The sequence below is a fragment of the Triturus cristatus genome, chromosome 4_1, assembly GCF_964204655.1.
Source record: "Triturus cristatus chromosome 4_1, aTriCri1.1, whole genome shotgun sequence".
NCBI lineage: Eukaryota > Metazoa > Chordata > Amphibia > Caudata > Salamandridae > Triturus > Triturus cristatus.
In genome coordinates this window covers 787,565,069-787,581,349 of record NC_140585.1, presented here as the reverse complement: position 1 = coordinate 787,581,349, position 16,281 = coordinate 787,565,069, and the positions used below count along the sequence as shown (strand labels likewise).

The 16,281-nt window shown below is 47.4% G+C and overlaps 1 protein-coding gene across 2 annotated transcripts in view; it reads left to right on the top strand.

The window, feature by feature from the left end:
• The window catches only part of SCAF11 (SR-related CTD associated factor 11), a 968,921-nt gene that overhangs the window by 230,182 nt on the left and 722,458 nt on the right, over positions 1–16,281 (top strand). For both annotated transcript variants that reach the window (XM_085653364.1, XM_085653363.1), the window contains exon 6: positions 14,226–14,284. In XM_085653364.1, coding sequence (XP_085509490.1) covers positions 14,226–14,284 — 59 coding nt within the window. The remainder of the gene's footprint in view (positions 1–14,225; positions 14,285–16,281) is intronic.

The following is a 16,281-nucleotide window of genomic DNA, read 5'->3' as shown; positions in this document are numbered from 1 at the left end:
CTTTAGCGCTGTGAGGAGGGCACGCTGCGGGAAGACTGGACGCTATCCAGGTCGCGTCCCAACGCACACGTGTGATTGTTGGAGGGCTAATACCATAGTATGAACTCCAAGAGCCGCGGGCCGAGGTGTTTATCGCACTCAATCCCGTTATCAGCCTAAGCCCACATCCTGGGGCACTATTCCAAGAATATCCCAACGGGGATAGCCGCATCTGCCGAGGGAACATTTGTGCTTAATGGCGCAGTGAAAAGACTGATCACTTCAGCTTGGGTTAAACGGGTCTAAAATGGAAATCTGCCTCTGCAGCCGGCTCCCTGCACCCGCAGCGTGCGCACAGCGTATTTCTGTAACTGGGGCCCAATTCAAGGCCTAGTGTAAGAATGAGAAGACCATATTGGGCTCGAGTAAGGTCACGGAGCCATGATCCTCGCTCTTACCCTCAGGCCAGGTGTATCGAGCAATTTACAAAGACTTCGAGGAAAACAAGCCCGGGAGTTGTGTGCACGAGCTCCATCTGTTTCCAATTAACGCGAACGCAAGAGTGGGCGCGATGATTGGAAACAGATGGCGCAGATGCTCGCTCCCGAGCACCCTAGGCCAGGGCAGAAAGAAGGCAGGACATGCAGCCGCCTTGGGCCAATTGTGTGCTGTCTTTCTTAGAAAGACGCATGCAAAGGCCAATCGCGGGTTAAGCACACGCACAAGCGTGTGTTAGCGTTGAAAAGCCCTTACGAAATGCCTTGCCTTGACCGTTCTTGGCTGTGCGTCTATCTTTAGGATGGTAACTGTCACATTTTTTTATATATATACTTCAGAATACTTATTATCCAGTTCATGAGGAATACTTTGCCAACATTAACAAGAGATTTCGCAAGCTACTGTGGGATGGGAGCCACCCTAGAATCTTGCTGCCATCCTTACAGAAAAAACAATACGATGGTGGGATCTCCTGGATGTTAGAGCATATTACTGAGCATCCCACTTAGTAGTGATAAATGATTGGGTACTCAAGCCAGTAGACATCCTACTTGCTCAAACAAACCCAGTTTCAAACTACAATATACACATTTGTACAGGGGCACCAGCACACAGGTGCTATTTTGGGCAACCTGGGTGACCGTGAAGCCTGGAACAAGACCCAGAGATAACTGGGAGGGGGGGCAAGATACGCACTGGAGACTCCTCTATGGTCCAGCAAGAGGTTCTGGGAAATTGGAAAATTGACAGGCTTTAGATCCTGGGATCTACTCTGTATATCTAAACTGAGTGATTGCTGGAGGTAGCAAAGTTAATGTATTGCAGTTTTCTTCGGAGGGAGTATAACCTCACACCCATACAGTATTATGAATACGTACAATTAAAACATGCGTGGCAAACTGGGAATAGATAGAGCAAGTGTTCCGGAATGTAGCCCACTGGAGGGGAGGTTACTCATGGGTGAACTGGGCGAGAAGGCTGTTTCCTATACATGTAGCTCAATCACCAACAATGCACCTGACACCTTAAAGAAGCTCAGAACACACTGGGAACGAGACTTGTTCGAGCAGGATAGTAAAGACTGGAAAGAGACCGGGATGCACCTGAGATTAGTGGCAATCAAAGCTGATACAATACAAAATATTGCACAGAGTCTACTACGATAGATCCCAACTCCACTGATTCGGGCAAGCAGAACCGCTTAAAACTGATATGTGGAGAGCAGAGGGGCGCGTTTTTTCAGGTGCGCTCTGGAACAGTAGCTGCTGCAGGACTATTGTGGTAAACCAATCCGCAAACATCCTCGCACTGTCCCTCCCAATGAATACTAAGTACAATCTACTAGGTATCTCAATGGAAGTAGACCTCATGAGAACCCGACTTCTGTAATTTGGGCCTCGTGTCGCCAAGAGAGACTTAGCCAAGCAATGGGGGCATGAAAACCCCCAACTTTGGAAGAATGAAAAAGGGACATGGGCATGTACATGACCGCTGAAAAGGTTACGCATCAGGCTAGAGGTTGTCCCCAAAGGTTTGCCAAGATATGGGGCCCATGGAGGAAACACTATGGATTTAATGAGATGGAAGCTGTGGATGAAACTACGAATAAAAGAATATCGTCCTGTCCGTTATTGCAATGTTATATGTGCAGGGGACAAGTTCCTATGAACATGTATGCTACATAGATGCCATGCAGCTGCCTAGGACTATACTTGACCCACAACATACATGCCAGAGTTATACCTTGGTCCTGCCTTATTGTTATATGTGCCTGTGATTGACCACCGACAAAGTGGTTATGTTTTGAAAAAGGGAAAATATGGTGGGCGGAATTTGCGAAAGTGACTTTCGCAAAATAACGCGAAACGACCAAAAAATCTCCGATCACGCAAAATTTCGCGTGGTCGCGGATATTTTGTGCTGATTAATGCGTTACTGAATTTGACCTTCAACTCGGGCACCTGCTTTATTTATATCTGTAAGACTTACAGATATAAATAAAGTAGGTGCCCGAGTTGAAGGACAAATTCAGTATAAGTAAGTGCTTCCTGTTGAGGTTTAATTTTTGTGACAGGAGCATCGTGCCAGAATGAATCCTGCCCTGCATATTTAAGAAGATGCCACCGTTTTGTGCAATACCTAATTGACTTTACAAAAATGTGTTCGAGGCATATAAGCTGCAGATTATACACTGTGCATAGATGGCCATCTGGTGTTGGGCCCGGATGTTTGCAGTTGGTTTTTCCTCTTGGAAAGTCTTTAAAAGTCACGAGTTCGGTGACTCCTCCTTTGGTTCGTATTGCACATGGGCTTCGGCTCCATCCCCAGATTGTTTTTTTTTCTGCCATCGGGCTCGGATGTAATACTTCGCGCTCCGGTTCCGAACTTCCCAGTTCACAGATCGACGCATAAATCCTCGCTCATCGAGCAGCTTCAAAGACATAAATCATCTTGCTCATCTTCTCTTCGTGCCCTCGATGTGGGTCCAAATTTCCCCACACCGATCTCCATGTGGTGTGCAACCTCTGCCTCTCCCCAGAACACGAGGCCCGAGACTGTCCTGCCTGCAAGTCTTTTCGCTCAAAGAAGACCATTCGTGATCGACGGGCTAGATGCAACATGGCGCACTCCTCGACCTCCGCTCCAGTCAACATCGAACAGGACGACGACTACTTCGTCAGCGCTTCCGAGGCCGACGACTCAGATGTGGAGGACATCACCCGGGCGCAGCGGGTCAGGAGTACAATTCCCCCTCCCACGCCGATACCGAAAAAGGCTTCGGTCACACCTTCGCCTCCGTGCCTAGGCAAGACCAAGGACACTGCTTCTCACACCCCACCTTCGGGCCCGGTAAAGAAGCCTAGTAAGCCTTCCGGCAGCTCGGGCTCGAGCCAGCCGACCACCAGTGCCGAGAAACACCCTTCGGCCCCTGAAGAAAAAATCGGCCTCCATCTCCACACCGAATCAGACACCGAAGCCTTCGGGGTCGAAACCTGCCCCTCCGGCGCCGACTAAACATCACAAGACCCTCGGCACCGACACTCCCGTGCCGAGAACTTCTTCGGCACCGACCAAAAAAACGGAGGTTCCAAGGAAGCACGGCTTAGATAAACCTAAAAAGCCGTCGGCCCCGAAACCTTCGGCGCGGACTGAACAACCAGTGTCACAGGAGCTTTTTACACCGGATCCTTTGCAAAAAACTCTCACCAAGGATCCAAAGACTGGACACTTGACATGGTCTTCAAAAAAGAGACACTTGGACAAGCCAGCTCCACCTCCAAAGAGAAAGGACATTGCTACCTCTCCTTTCAGGGTGCCTTCCCCACCTCCTCCTCCTCCTCCTCCACCTTCTCCACCTCCACCCCCTCCACCTCATCGTTCCCCCACCTTGTCTCCTGTCCCAGACGATTTGGGGGACCCTTACTATTATCCAGCAGATGGGCCACAAGATCCCACCCCTACTGGATCTCCAGACCCATGGGATGATTATAACAATCCGGACATCCCAGATGTCCCACAGGATGACCTTTATCCATCTAGGCCATCCCCTCCTGAAGATTCCTTGGGCTTTCACCATTTGTTACAACGGGCGGCACACTACCACGGGGTGGAGTTACACACAGACCCAGTGGAGGAGGATTTTCTCCTTGACACCTTTGACAATACACATAGGTCCACTGCCATTCTACCTATGTTAAAGGGCGTAATTAAACATGCCCCAGAGGTTTTTAAAGACCCAGTCAGGGCCAGGGTCCTAAACCCTCGGATAGAGAAATACAAAGCTGCCCCCACAGACCCTTCTTACATTAAAGGCCCTGCACCATTAGACTCCCTAGTGGTATCTACAGCTAGGAAGTGCTCAAATTCTCAGGCGTCTCGCGAGGCGCCCCCACCTGACAAAGAATCCAAGTTCCTAGATGCGTCAGGGAAGCGCACTGCGTCACAAGCGGCCAATATCTGGCGTATTGCCAATACGCAAGCACTGTTGACCCGTTACGACAGGGCGCATTATGATGAGCTAGAGACCATCATGCACCATCTCCCTGAAAAGTACAAGACTAGGGTTAATGAACTTATTCAAGAGGGAAAAACAATAACCAATACCTCGATACGATGTGCCCTAGATGCAGCAGATACAGCCTCCAGGGCCATAAACACCAGTGTCCTTCTCCGTCGCCATGCCTGGCTCAGGGTTTCAGGGTTTAAACCGGAGGTACAAGCCTCCATATTAAATCACCCTTTCGAACAAGATCATCTCTTTGGCCCTAAGGTAGATGAAGCCCTCGAAAAAATGAAAAAAGATAGACACTGCGAAATCTATGGGAGCCCTACAGACACAGACTCCCAGGCGCTCCTTTCCCCGTTCTTCCTTTCGGGGCACGGGCAGAGGCTACTCCTCGGACAGTGCGTCCACGTCCTATAAATCCCCTCCCCAATCTACCTTCACGAAGGGTTATCAAAGAGGCGGATACAGAGGCAATAATAATAAGGGCAGAGGCAAAACAAATACCGCCCGCTCTGCCACACCTCCTGCCCAATGACATTCCCCCGCTCCCTCCAGACCATTCCACTCCGGTCGGAGGCAGACTACAATATTTCCTTCATGTCTGGAAGACAATCACCTCAGACAGATGGGTGACACAAATTATTCAGTCAGGGTATTGCCTACAATTAACATCAACACCCCCCAACATTCCACCCAGGCACCGCCCTATGTCGCAAGAACATACTGCGCTACTAACACAAGAGGTGATCTCCCTCCTGCAAAAAGGAGCAATAGAGCAGCTCCCCATAAATCAACAAAATTTAGTGGTCTACTCCCTGTACTTTCTAATTCCAAAGACAGATGAGACCCTACAACCTATCTTAGATCTCAGACCTCTAAACACCTACATTCACTCAGACCATTTTCACATGGTAACCCTCCAACAGGTTCTTCCACTTCTCTCCCAGAACGATTTTCTCACCACTCTGGACTTGAAAGACGCATACTTTCACATCCCAGTACACCAGTCTCACAGAAATACCTCAGGTTTGTGGTACACGGACAACACTCCCAGTTCAAGGTGCTCCTGTTCGGGGTAACAACTGTACCAAGGGTTTTGCAGCGTGAATCTTTCTGGATTCACTATGCTGTGCATTATTCCGCGATCTTGTGGTTGGGTCCGGATTCGTAGTCTTTTCTTTGTTTTTTTTTTTTTTTTTTTTGTAGCCTAGGTGGGCGGCGACGACCACCATTTGGTGCACCTTCCGTGACGTCGTCGTGCTTACTGCGGAAGTCCCACCTTTGGGGTGCCATCTTCAGATTCTTTTTTCCGCCGTTGGGTCTGGATCGTCATCGAGAAGCTCCAGAGTTACAACCGAAGGAAGAAGAAAGAAAAGCGAGTTTCGTCGACAAATACATCGGAGATTTCACAGGAAAGGAGGTTATTTCATCAGGAGCGCGAAGAAAGGAGGTTCAGCGCCCTTTTTTCTTCGACGACCTTGGAGAATGCGCACTCAGAGGCCCTGAGCGCAATGGACAAGACGCCATTCAAGTTCTGCCCAAACTGCCACCACAAGTTCGCGCAGAAGGACCAGCATCCGGTCTGCAACCTCTGCCTACCGGTCGAACACCAGAGTAAGGACTGCAACGCCTGCTCAGCCTTCGCGGCGAAGACGCTCAGGGTGAGAGATCGGCAGAGAAGAGCCAACGCCAGCATGGATGGCAAGGGTAAGGCCCTGTCGCTCTACGATCTGGGCCTCTCCTCGGACGACGTGGACAACGTCGCCGGGACAGCCGAAAACTTCACGGTCGCAGAGACCGACAAGAAAAAAGAAGACTAGGTAAGAGAATCGTCGAGCGAAAAACAGAAAGTACCTCAAACACGAGGGTGACTCAAGAAAATCAGAGTCTAAGTCCACGAAGGGAGCCCCGGCGCCGAAAACTTCAACGACCAAAGGGGGAACCATGGACAAGAGGCCGAGCGGATCCTTAGAGAAGGACTCCCTGGTGCCGAAAGACGCCGAAAGGCAAGGGTCGTCGAAGACAACCCAGGGAACGGCCCGATCGACGCTGAAAGAACGGTCGACGTCGACGCAAGTTTCGACGAAAAGATCCGCCGTCGACGCCGAAAGCATCTCCGAGATGGAGAAAAAGAGGCGGCTCGAGGCCGAGATGGAGAACATCCTTCAACGGAAGAAGGAGTTCGACGCCAAGATGAAGGAATTCAAGATTCCAACGGTTTCATCGGCGGACGTCGTCGAGGATGAATTCGACACCGAGGGACTGATGAGGGATCTCGAAGAGGAAGAAGAGACCTATTATGAAGAGGAAGCCGAGGAAGAAGACCAACAGTCGGTCTACGGCTCGGCACCATCGACCAGCCACGAGATCGAATGGCAGGATCTCGACACCGAGAACCCGGAGGAGTCCGTGGACACGTACCCTTCGAGGCCTTCGCCACCCGACGACATCGGGGTGTACAATATGGTGGTCAGGAGCGCAGCGACAGGCTTCGGCGTCAAACTCGACGAAGAGAAGCCGAAAGCCGATTTTCTCGTCGAGACCCTGCTCCCCATCCAGACGAGGAGCTAGTTCCTCCCCATGCTTCAAAGCGTGATGAATCAGGGGAGAGAAGCCTTCAAGGAACCAGCGACCTGCCGGTCGATCACGCCCAGGACTGAGAAGAAGTATAAGCACTCTTCCCTGGACCCCCCTTACATCAAAGGTAGCGTGACCGCCGACTCCATCATAGCTTCCACGGCCAGGAGAAGGGCCAACGTACCAGCAACCTCGGGCCCACCACCTGATAAAGAGAGCAGGAGGATAGACCTCACAGGAAGAAAGGTCGAGAGGAACGCCGCTATGCACTGGCGCATGGCGAATTCCAATGCTCTCCTAAATAGACACCAGTACCAGCACTGGGACGAGATGGGGGAGCTAGTAAAGCACCTCCCCGAAGAATACCGCCAGAGAGCCTCACACCTAGTAGATGAAGGCAAAAACATCGCCAACTCCTGCATAAAGACGGCGTTGGACGGGGCAGAGACTTCAGCAAGACTCATGGCCATAGGGGTCACCGAGAGAAGGCATGCATGGTTAAGAATCTCGGGATTCAAACCGGAGGTGCAGAACAACATCCTTAGCACCCTCTTCAACGGAGAGACACTGTTCGGAGCAACAGTTGACGAGAAGCTCACCCAGCTAAAAAGAGATAACGAAACGGCGAGGTCCATGGGGGCCCTACAGCTGAGGGGAATGAGGCGAGGCAACCCCTCAAGGAGACCCTACGGTAGGGGAGGAAACCAGCAGGGCCCGTCGCACCAGACGTTCCAGCAGGGACAGCAGGGTGAAGGTCACGGACAGGGTCAACAGAAGCAAAACTGGCAGTACCAGCCCCGGGGCCAGTCCTTTCGCGGGAGAGGGAACGGACGTGGCCAGAGAAGGAGAGGGGGGGACCAGCCCTCTTCAAAGTGACTCTGCACGCAGGAGGTCGCCTACCCTTGACATGCCCCCAGGGGTGAGGCGCGAAACAGTAACATCGAGGGGGAGAGAAGGATCAGAAGCCTACGAGCATTCAACACCAGTAGGCGGAAGGCTGAGGCTCTACCTTCACGAGTGGCAGCGTATAACCACAGACAAGTGGATACTGAACATCATGCAGTACGGATACTGCGTAGATTTGGAAAGGAAACCGCCAAACAGGAAGCCAAGGGGAAGGCAAAGATCGGGTCAAGAACTGACCCTACTCAGAAGAAACACAGAAGCTTCTAGACAAGAGAGCCATAGAGCCAGTGCCGTTCAGAGAATGCAACAAGGGGGTCTACTCAAACTACTTTGTGGTCCCGAAGGTAGACGGGAGCCTCAGACCCATCCTAGACCTGCGATACCTAAACAAGTTCGTCAGAACGCAAAGGTTCAAGATGACTTCGCTGCAGGAGGTGCTGCCCCAAATAAGACACGGAGACTTCATGGTCACCGTGGACCTCAAGGATGCCTACCTGCACATCCCAGTAAACAGAAGACACAAGGGACTTCTAAGGTTCAACATCGACCAGGAACACTACCAGTTCACAACCCTGGCATTCGGATTAAAATCAGCGCCAAGGGTTTTTACAAAATGCCTGTCGGCGGTCGCGGCCCACCTACGAAGGCAGGGAATACATGTCTACCCCTACTTAGACGACTGGCTGGTCAAGGCAAACTCACGCGAGAAGTGCGAGAGGCACGCAAAACGCGTAACAGACACTCTCACGAACCTGGGGTTCTCGATTCACTGGGGGGGAAGTCGTCGATGGAACCGGAGCAGGTGAAGATTTTCCTGGGGGCAAAACTCAACTCCCTGAACAGTACAGTGGTGCCCAGCGACAGGAGGACAGATGCCCTACTGAAGGAGACGCGGCTCTACCAGAAGGCGCGAGCTCTGACAGTGAGGTCAGTGAGCAAGTTGTTGGGGATGATGGCGTCGTGTATCCAGCTGGTGCCGAATGTACGCCTGCACATGAGACCATTCCAGGAATGGCTACAACAGCAATGGTCACAAGCAAACGGAAGTTGGGAGGATCTAGTGGTTGTTACGCACGCAGTGCAGGAGGGGATAACTTGGTGGAACAGAGAACATGACCGCAGGGAGAAGCCCGACACCACCAAACCCAACAATGACCATTACCACGGACGCATCGCAAAAGGGATGGGGAGCACACATGGACAACCTCAGAGTGAGGGGTCTGTGGGCTCCAGCAGATGCGTTTCGCCATATCAATTACCTCGAGTTGAAGACAATCCTACTAGCCCTGAAGGCATTCCAGAGGCACCTGTACAACCAGAGGGTGTTGGTTCAAACAGACAACACCACGGCGATGTTCTACATCAACAAACAGGGGGGGACACAGTCGTTCCCTCTCTCCTCTCTGGCTCAGGAGATTTGGAGATGGGCCATACCTCTCAGGATAGATCTACTGGCAATTCACCTACCGGGGAAGGACAATGTGGAGGCAGACTGGCTAAGCAGGCAGACCTCGGCATCTCACGAGTGGGAGCTCAATGGCCAGGAAACGGAGAAGCTTTTCCGTAGATGGGGAACTCCCACAATAGACCTATTTGCAACACGCCAAAATGCAAAATGCCAAAGCTTTGCGTCCAGGGAACCAGATCAGCAATCCCAGGGGAATGCCCTATGGATAAGCTGGTCGAGGACATTTGCCTACGCCTTTCCACCGATACCCCTGTTGCACAGAGTGCTCAACAAGTGCAGAACCAGCAACATGACTCTGATCCTAGTGGCTCCGCAGTGGGCGAGGCAGACATGGTTCTCACAAATTCAAGAAATGGCGCAAGGCAATCCGTACAGGTTCGAGAGGAGAAAAGACCTGCTCTCAATGCAAAACGGGGAGGTCCTGCACCCAGAGCCAGAGACCCTCAACCTGGCAGCATGGCTCCTGAAGACCTAGAGTTCGCACACCTAAGGTTGCCTCAGAGCACTATGCGAGTGCTACGGGAGGCAAGGAAACCAACTACACGAAAATGCTACAGCGCAAAATGGAAGAGATTCACGGTGTGGTGCAGGAAAAAAGGCCTGCAAAACAGAATGACAAGAGACTCAACTGTGCTGAGGTACCTCACACACCTTCTAAAACGTAACCTCTGCTCGAGCTCCCTAAGGGTACACCTAGCGGCGATCGTTGCCTACACCAGAGGTGAAAAGGGTGAAAGTTTCTTCACCTCGCAGGTGGTGAAGAGATTCATGGAGGGAGCCAAAAGAATGGCCCCTCCGAAAAGGTTGCCGCTGCCGGCATGGAATTTAAACGTGGTTCTGACGGAGCTCATGAAGGTGCCGTTTGAACCCATTCACAAAGCCACTCTGCAAATGTTGACGATGAAAACTGCCTTTCTAGTGGCCATAACCTCACTACGCAGGGTGAGCGAGCTTCAAGCGCTAACGCTCCAGGAACCCTACATTCAGATTCACAAAGACAGGGTAGTCCTGAGGACGGACCCACACTTCATGCCCAAGGTGGTGTCTGCGTTCCACATGAATCAGAGTATGCAGATACCAAGTTTCTTCCAAAACCCGACTACAAACGCAGAAAAGGCCCTGCACACCCTCGATGCCAGAAGAGCGGTGATGCACTACATTGAGAGAACCAAGGAACTCAGGAAGTCGAAGCAGCTGTTTGTGTCCTTTGCTACTAGCTTCATGGGTAGGCCAGTGACTAAGGGCACCATCGCTAGGTGGATTGCCCTCACTATTCAATTCTGTCACAAACAGGCTGGACAGGAGCTAGCGGAGGGGCCCCAGGCTCACTCCACAAGGAAGAAGGGGGCCACCGTTGCCTTCCTGGCGAACACGCCCATCCAAGACATTTGTCTCGCGGCAACTTGGGCATCTGTGCACACGTTCACGAAACACTACTGCGTGGACATTCAGATGAATAAGGAGGCACAGGTCGGACAGAAGGTGCTCCAACACATTTTCAACGACCAACGCTCATCTTCCACCCAGCCACCACAAAATTAGGAAAACCGCTACAAAGTCTATGCACAGCATAGTGAATCCAGAAAGATTCACGCTGCAAAACAAAGTTTCTTACCGGTCGGTGTAGTTTTGCAGCTTGAAGATCTTTCAGGTAAGAAACTTTTCGATGTGTGTATGTATATGTATGTATATATATATATGTGTGTGTGCATGTATATATGTGTGTGTACGTATATACATGTGTGTATGTATATACATGTGTGTATGTATATACATGTGTGTGTATGTATATACATGTGTGTGTATGTATATACATGTGTGTATGTATATACATGTGTGTATGTATATACATGTGTGTGTATGTATATACATGTGTGTATGTATATATGTGTGTGTATGTATATATATGTGTGTATGTATATATATGTGTGTATGTATATATGTGTGTATGTATATATGTGTGTATGTATATATATGTGTGTATGTATATATATGTGTGTATGTATATATGTGTGTATGTGTATATATGTGTGTATGTGTATATATGTGTGTATGTGTATATATGTGTGTATGTGTATATATGTGTGTGTATGTATATATTCACTGAAAAAACCATAGGTTTCACACGTTATAGTTAGTGCAGGCAACTATAACTCACGCGACCGCAATCCTCTGCTGATGCTAATACTGTATTTAGACACTTATTTACCCATTTCTTCCATACATTTTTAGCTATACATCTATTACAAATATTTTTTTTTCATAAAGACACATATGTCATCAGCAGAAGATTGCGGTCGCGTGAGTTATAGTTGCCTGCACTAACTATAACGGGGGAATTTCATTGGTTTTTTATCAGTAAAATTTCCGCTAACTATAACATGTGTGAAATCTATGGTTTTTTCAGTGAATTTGCAAGGTTTTTTAAATGCTAATTCCTAACTATAACGTGTGTGAAACCTATGGTTTTTTCAGTGAATTTGTACGGTTTTTTAAATGCTAAGTTACTTTACGCCATTCGTGGCGTGCGCGCCCACTTAACGCAGTTCGTTCCGTGCACGCACGGTAGGCACGCGGTGCGCTACGCGCACCGCGTGCCCACGTTACGCTAGATGGGCCATGTACGCACGATGCGCTTCGCGCACCGTGCGCACATGGAGGACATATGATGCACTTCGTTTTTAAAGGTAATATTTTAATTTTTCGCAATAGTTATAAGCCATGCACAAATGGTGCCCTTCGGGCACCATTTGCACACTGGGTGGAGAGAGTGTGGATAATTTTTTTTTTTTTAATATTTTTTTTTTTAAGATTTTCGTTTTTCACTTCTGTGATAAGCCATGCACAATTGGTGACCTTCGGTCAACAATTGCACACGGGGTGGGGTTAGTGTGGATAATTTTTTTTTTTATATATATTTTTACCGTACGCCTACGGTAAGCGTAATCGGCGAAATTAGCGAAAAAATAAAAATTCCGTTTTTGGCCTTGGATCTTTGGGGACTCCCTCTACATGGCTATGTGTGTGGGAGCTGTCAAAACAGCTCCTTTAAATGTTTTTGTGCTTTGTTTGTTAATCATCTCTCTCAGTGCGAGAGAGAAAATGGCGGCCGCCACTTCCTGGTTTCGGCCGATTCGAATGTTTACTAAGATCTAAGAGCCAATCATAATCGCGCTCGCGCACGCCACCGTACGCGTACGGTAAGCGTACCGTAAGCGCACCGTAAGCTGGCTCAGATATATATATTGATTTAAAGGCTATTTTCTCAGAATCTACTGAACAGATTTACACCAAACCTACAAAGGCACTTCCTTGACCTGAGGACTACCTCTCTGCCAAATTTCTAGTAATTCTGTTCAGCCGTTCGGGCTGTAGCCCTGTCTAAAGGTCCTATGGAAAAATGCATGGGAAAAACGCGTTTTGGGACCCCCCTTTTATCTCAGCCCCCGCTTGACGAATCCCCCCGAGACTTTCAGGGTAGGAGCGGAGCGGAGCGCCCCACCTATTTTGAAAAATTCGCGAGGATTCGTCGACCGGCGCCAAAGTTATTCAAAATAGAATGTTGCGGATTTCCTATGGAAACGTGGTCCTAACTATAACTACCTACTGGCGACCGCCAGTAGGTAATGTGTGTATGTATATATATGTGTGTATGTATATATATGTGTGTATGTATATATATGTGTGTATGTGTATATATATGTGTGTATGTATATATATGTGTGTATGTATATATATGTGTGTATGTATATATATGTGTGTATGTATATATATGTGTGTATGTATATATATGTGTGTATGTATATATATGTGTGTATGTATATGTATATGTATGTGTGTATGTATATGTGTGTGTATGTATATATGTGTGTGTATGTATATATGTGTGTGTATGTATATATATGTGTGTGTATGTATATATATATGTGTGTATGTATATATATATGTGTGTATGTATATATATATGTGTGTATGTATATATATATGTGTGTATGTATGTATATGTGTGTATGTATGTATATGTGTGTATGTATGTATATGTGTGTATGTATGTGTGTGTATGTATGTATGTGTGTGTATGTATGTATATGTGTGTGTATGTATGTATATGTGTGTGTATGTATGTATATGTGTGTGTATGTATGTATATGTGTGTGTATGTAAATATATATGTGTGTATGTAAATATATATGTGTGTATGTAATTGTGTATGTAAATGTGTATGTAAATATATATGTGTGTATGTGTGTATGTAAATATATATGTGTGTATGTAAATATATATGTGTGTGTTCATATTCTACTGGCGGTCCCAGTAGATAGTTATAGTTAGGACCGAGTTTCCATAGGAAATCTGAAAATTCTATTTTGAATAACTTTGGCGCCGGTTGGGAGAATCCCTAGAGCTGGCATTGCAGGTTATGGACCACTGTTCTAGGAAGTTTATAATCTTTCATTTTCCCCCACAGTTCTAGTTATTTTCTTGTGCCCCCACCTGTTCTGCAGACCTGCTTCCTGAAAATTCTGTTAGTTGGTAACTTTTCTGCTAATTCATCATGGCACGTATTGCATCACCGCAGCATTGAGATATTGTGTGCTATTACCCTGGCTACTATAATTGCATTTCAGTTTTATAAATTTCCTCTTGCAACACATTAAGTGTTGACCCAGCATCTACTTAAATATTATTTTTCCATTGTAATATTTATTTTACATTCTAAAAATGTTGCATGAGCCGGAATGCTTTAAAACAAACATTAAAGACATTAAACAAAAGTCTTTTCTATTGCAGAGATACCAGTATTGGGCCATTGAAGCCGAAAGTATTCAACGGTATCCGGAGAAACCATGGTAAGTACTTTCACAATTGTGTGCAAATTAAAATTAAACTAAGTATATCTGCTTAAATCCTCACCTCCAAACACTGAAGTCTTTTTCTCTTCTTGGTAGAACACTGAACTCTCAAGTCTTTGCTTACTCTCCCACAGTGGCTTGGTGGATTTTATCTTACTCTCCAGTGTGTGCTATCTTAACTCATTCTTCCCTTTCTTTACAACATTTTCTCAACAATCATTCAGCTTGTGGATTTGTGGTGGTGCCCTCTCAATGCACTTTTTAAAATGTTTGCTTTTCTTATTCCATTGTCCACCGCAGGCATGTTTTCACTATTAAATAGTGTTAAGTCTGATAAGGTTGGCTGTTAGTCTTGTGGCATTTAGTCTGTTTTAGCCTCTGTTATTGATGCTCCGTACGCTTAGGAGTCAGTTACTTCTAGACCAGGATGTCACAAATATTTCCTATTCAGCCCCTGCAGTTTGGGTGTCTGCTGAACAGTGAGTAACCCATGATTCTGCCATCATGGAACTTGTGGTCATTCCAGAGGAACATAATGTACCATTAGTCATCACGTCGCCTGATACTTGTCAAATTTCACATCGGTCAGCAGAGGAATGCCGCCCAGAACATAAGTGTCTTCCATTTAATCGGGGTATGTAGGAGGTGTGACTTAAAAACGTCTTAAATAGGGAAGTTAAATATACACCACCACATGTTCTATTATTTTTGAAACACTACAACCAAAGGCCTCTAGTGCCCTTGGTAATGGAGTTCTTGCACCATGCAAGCACTTGAGGCTCCATTAGAAAAAAGAATATGCCTCTAGTCAGATTTCATTGTTGTAGTCCAGTCCATAGTCAACCATCATCCACCACTTCCACTGTTTCACCAGACAAAGAAAGTAGGAATTTGATTTGGGAATGCATAGTTTCTATTCTTCCATGGCCTCTCCAGTATGTCTTTGTGAAATTTGTTAGTGGTTCACTTGACCCCTTTCCAGGGGACAAAAGCAGAATTGTAAAGAATATTGTAAAATGGGCACAAATGTTCTCAGATCAGATTTTCACATCCTCAGCTATTTGTTTATCCTTATTGCCATAACCTCTTCATATGCTTCTTATCATGGCTATGCATCTTGGAATGGTAACCAGATGCACAACAAAAAGCTCCGAACCTTCTATTTTTTGGTCCCATTCAAACTGAAGACCACGACAGTTAGGCTAAAAACAATTGTTCTCAAAAAAGCAATACAGGAATGAATGAGCACGACCTAATAAAGATTATTCTCACATCAGTGATTTGAAACACCACCTTGGTTGAAACCATTATTCTAACACCAACAAAAGAATTCCAGAGGCAAAAGTTTCAGACAAACGGCAAAGGAGGCAACCAACAGCAGCCCTTGTAAGCCCTCTGCCGCAGGAGGCTTTTCCTCCCTGTCCTAAACACCAGTGAGTAGAAATTGTTGCAGCTGATAGGGAATTCTAGCCGCAAATACCTCACCTTAGAATAATTCCCCAGGCATCCAACTGGATCTGGCAATTTTTCAAGAGCAATACCGCTGCATTCAGGTATGTGGCGTTATTCGGCTCTGCTTGGCATTGTCCACGACAAATGTGACGGGCGTGGTGCCTATATAAGTGCCACCCCAGCGCGCTGATGTCCGTTCTTTTCTTTCCGTGCCAGTCAGCACAGATCCATTTCACTTTAACTGCTTTTTCAATGTTTTGTCGAGTTCTACTCCGGGTGTGGCAGGGATGTCCTCTAGGAAGGCCGGCTTTAACCCTGCGACGCATGTAATCGACAGGTGTCGTGACAGTCCCTTATTTTATTTGCTTTTAACGCTGGGAGCACGACCATGACATGAAGACCTGCGCCAATTGCTGTGCCATTTACCCCAAGGCCTTTAGAAAGTGGTCCTTCAAGCTCCTTGATGCCTGACTTGCAACATTGCAATGGTCTTGATCCAGGTTCAGAGGAAGGTGCCGAGATCAGACAGTCCAAGATCCTGG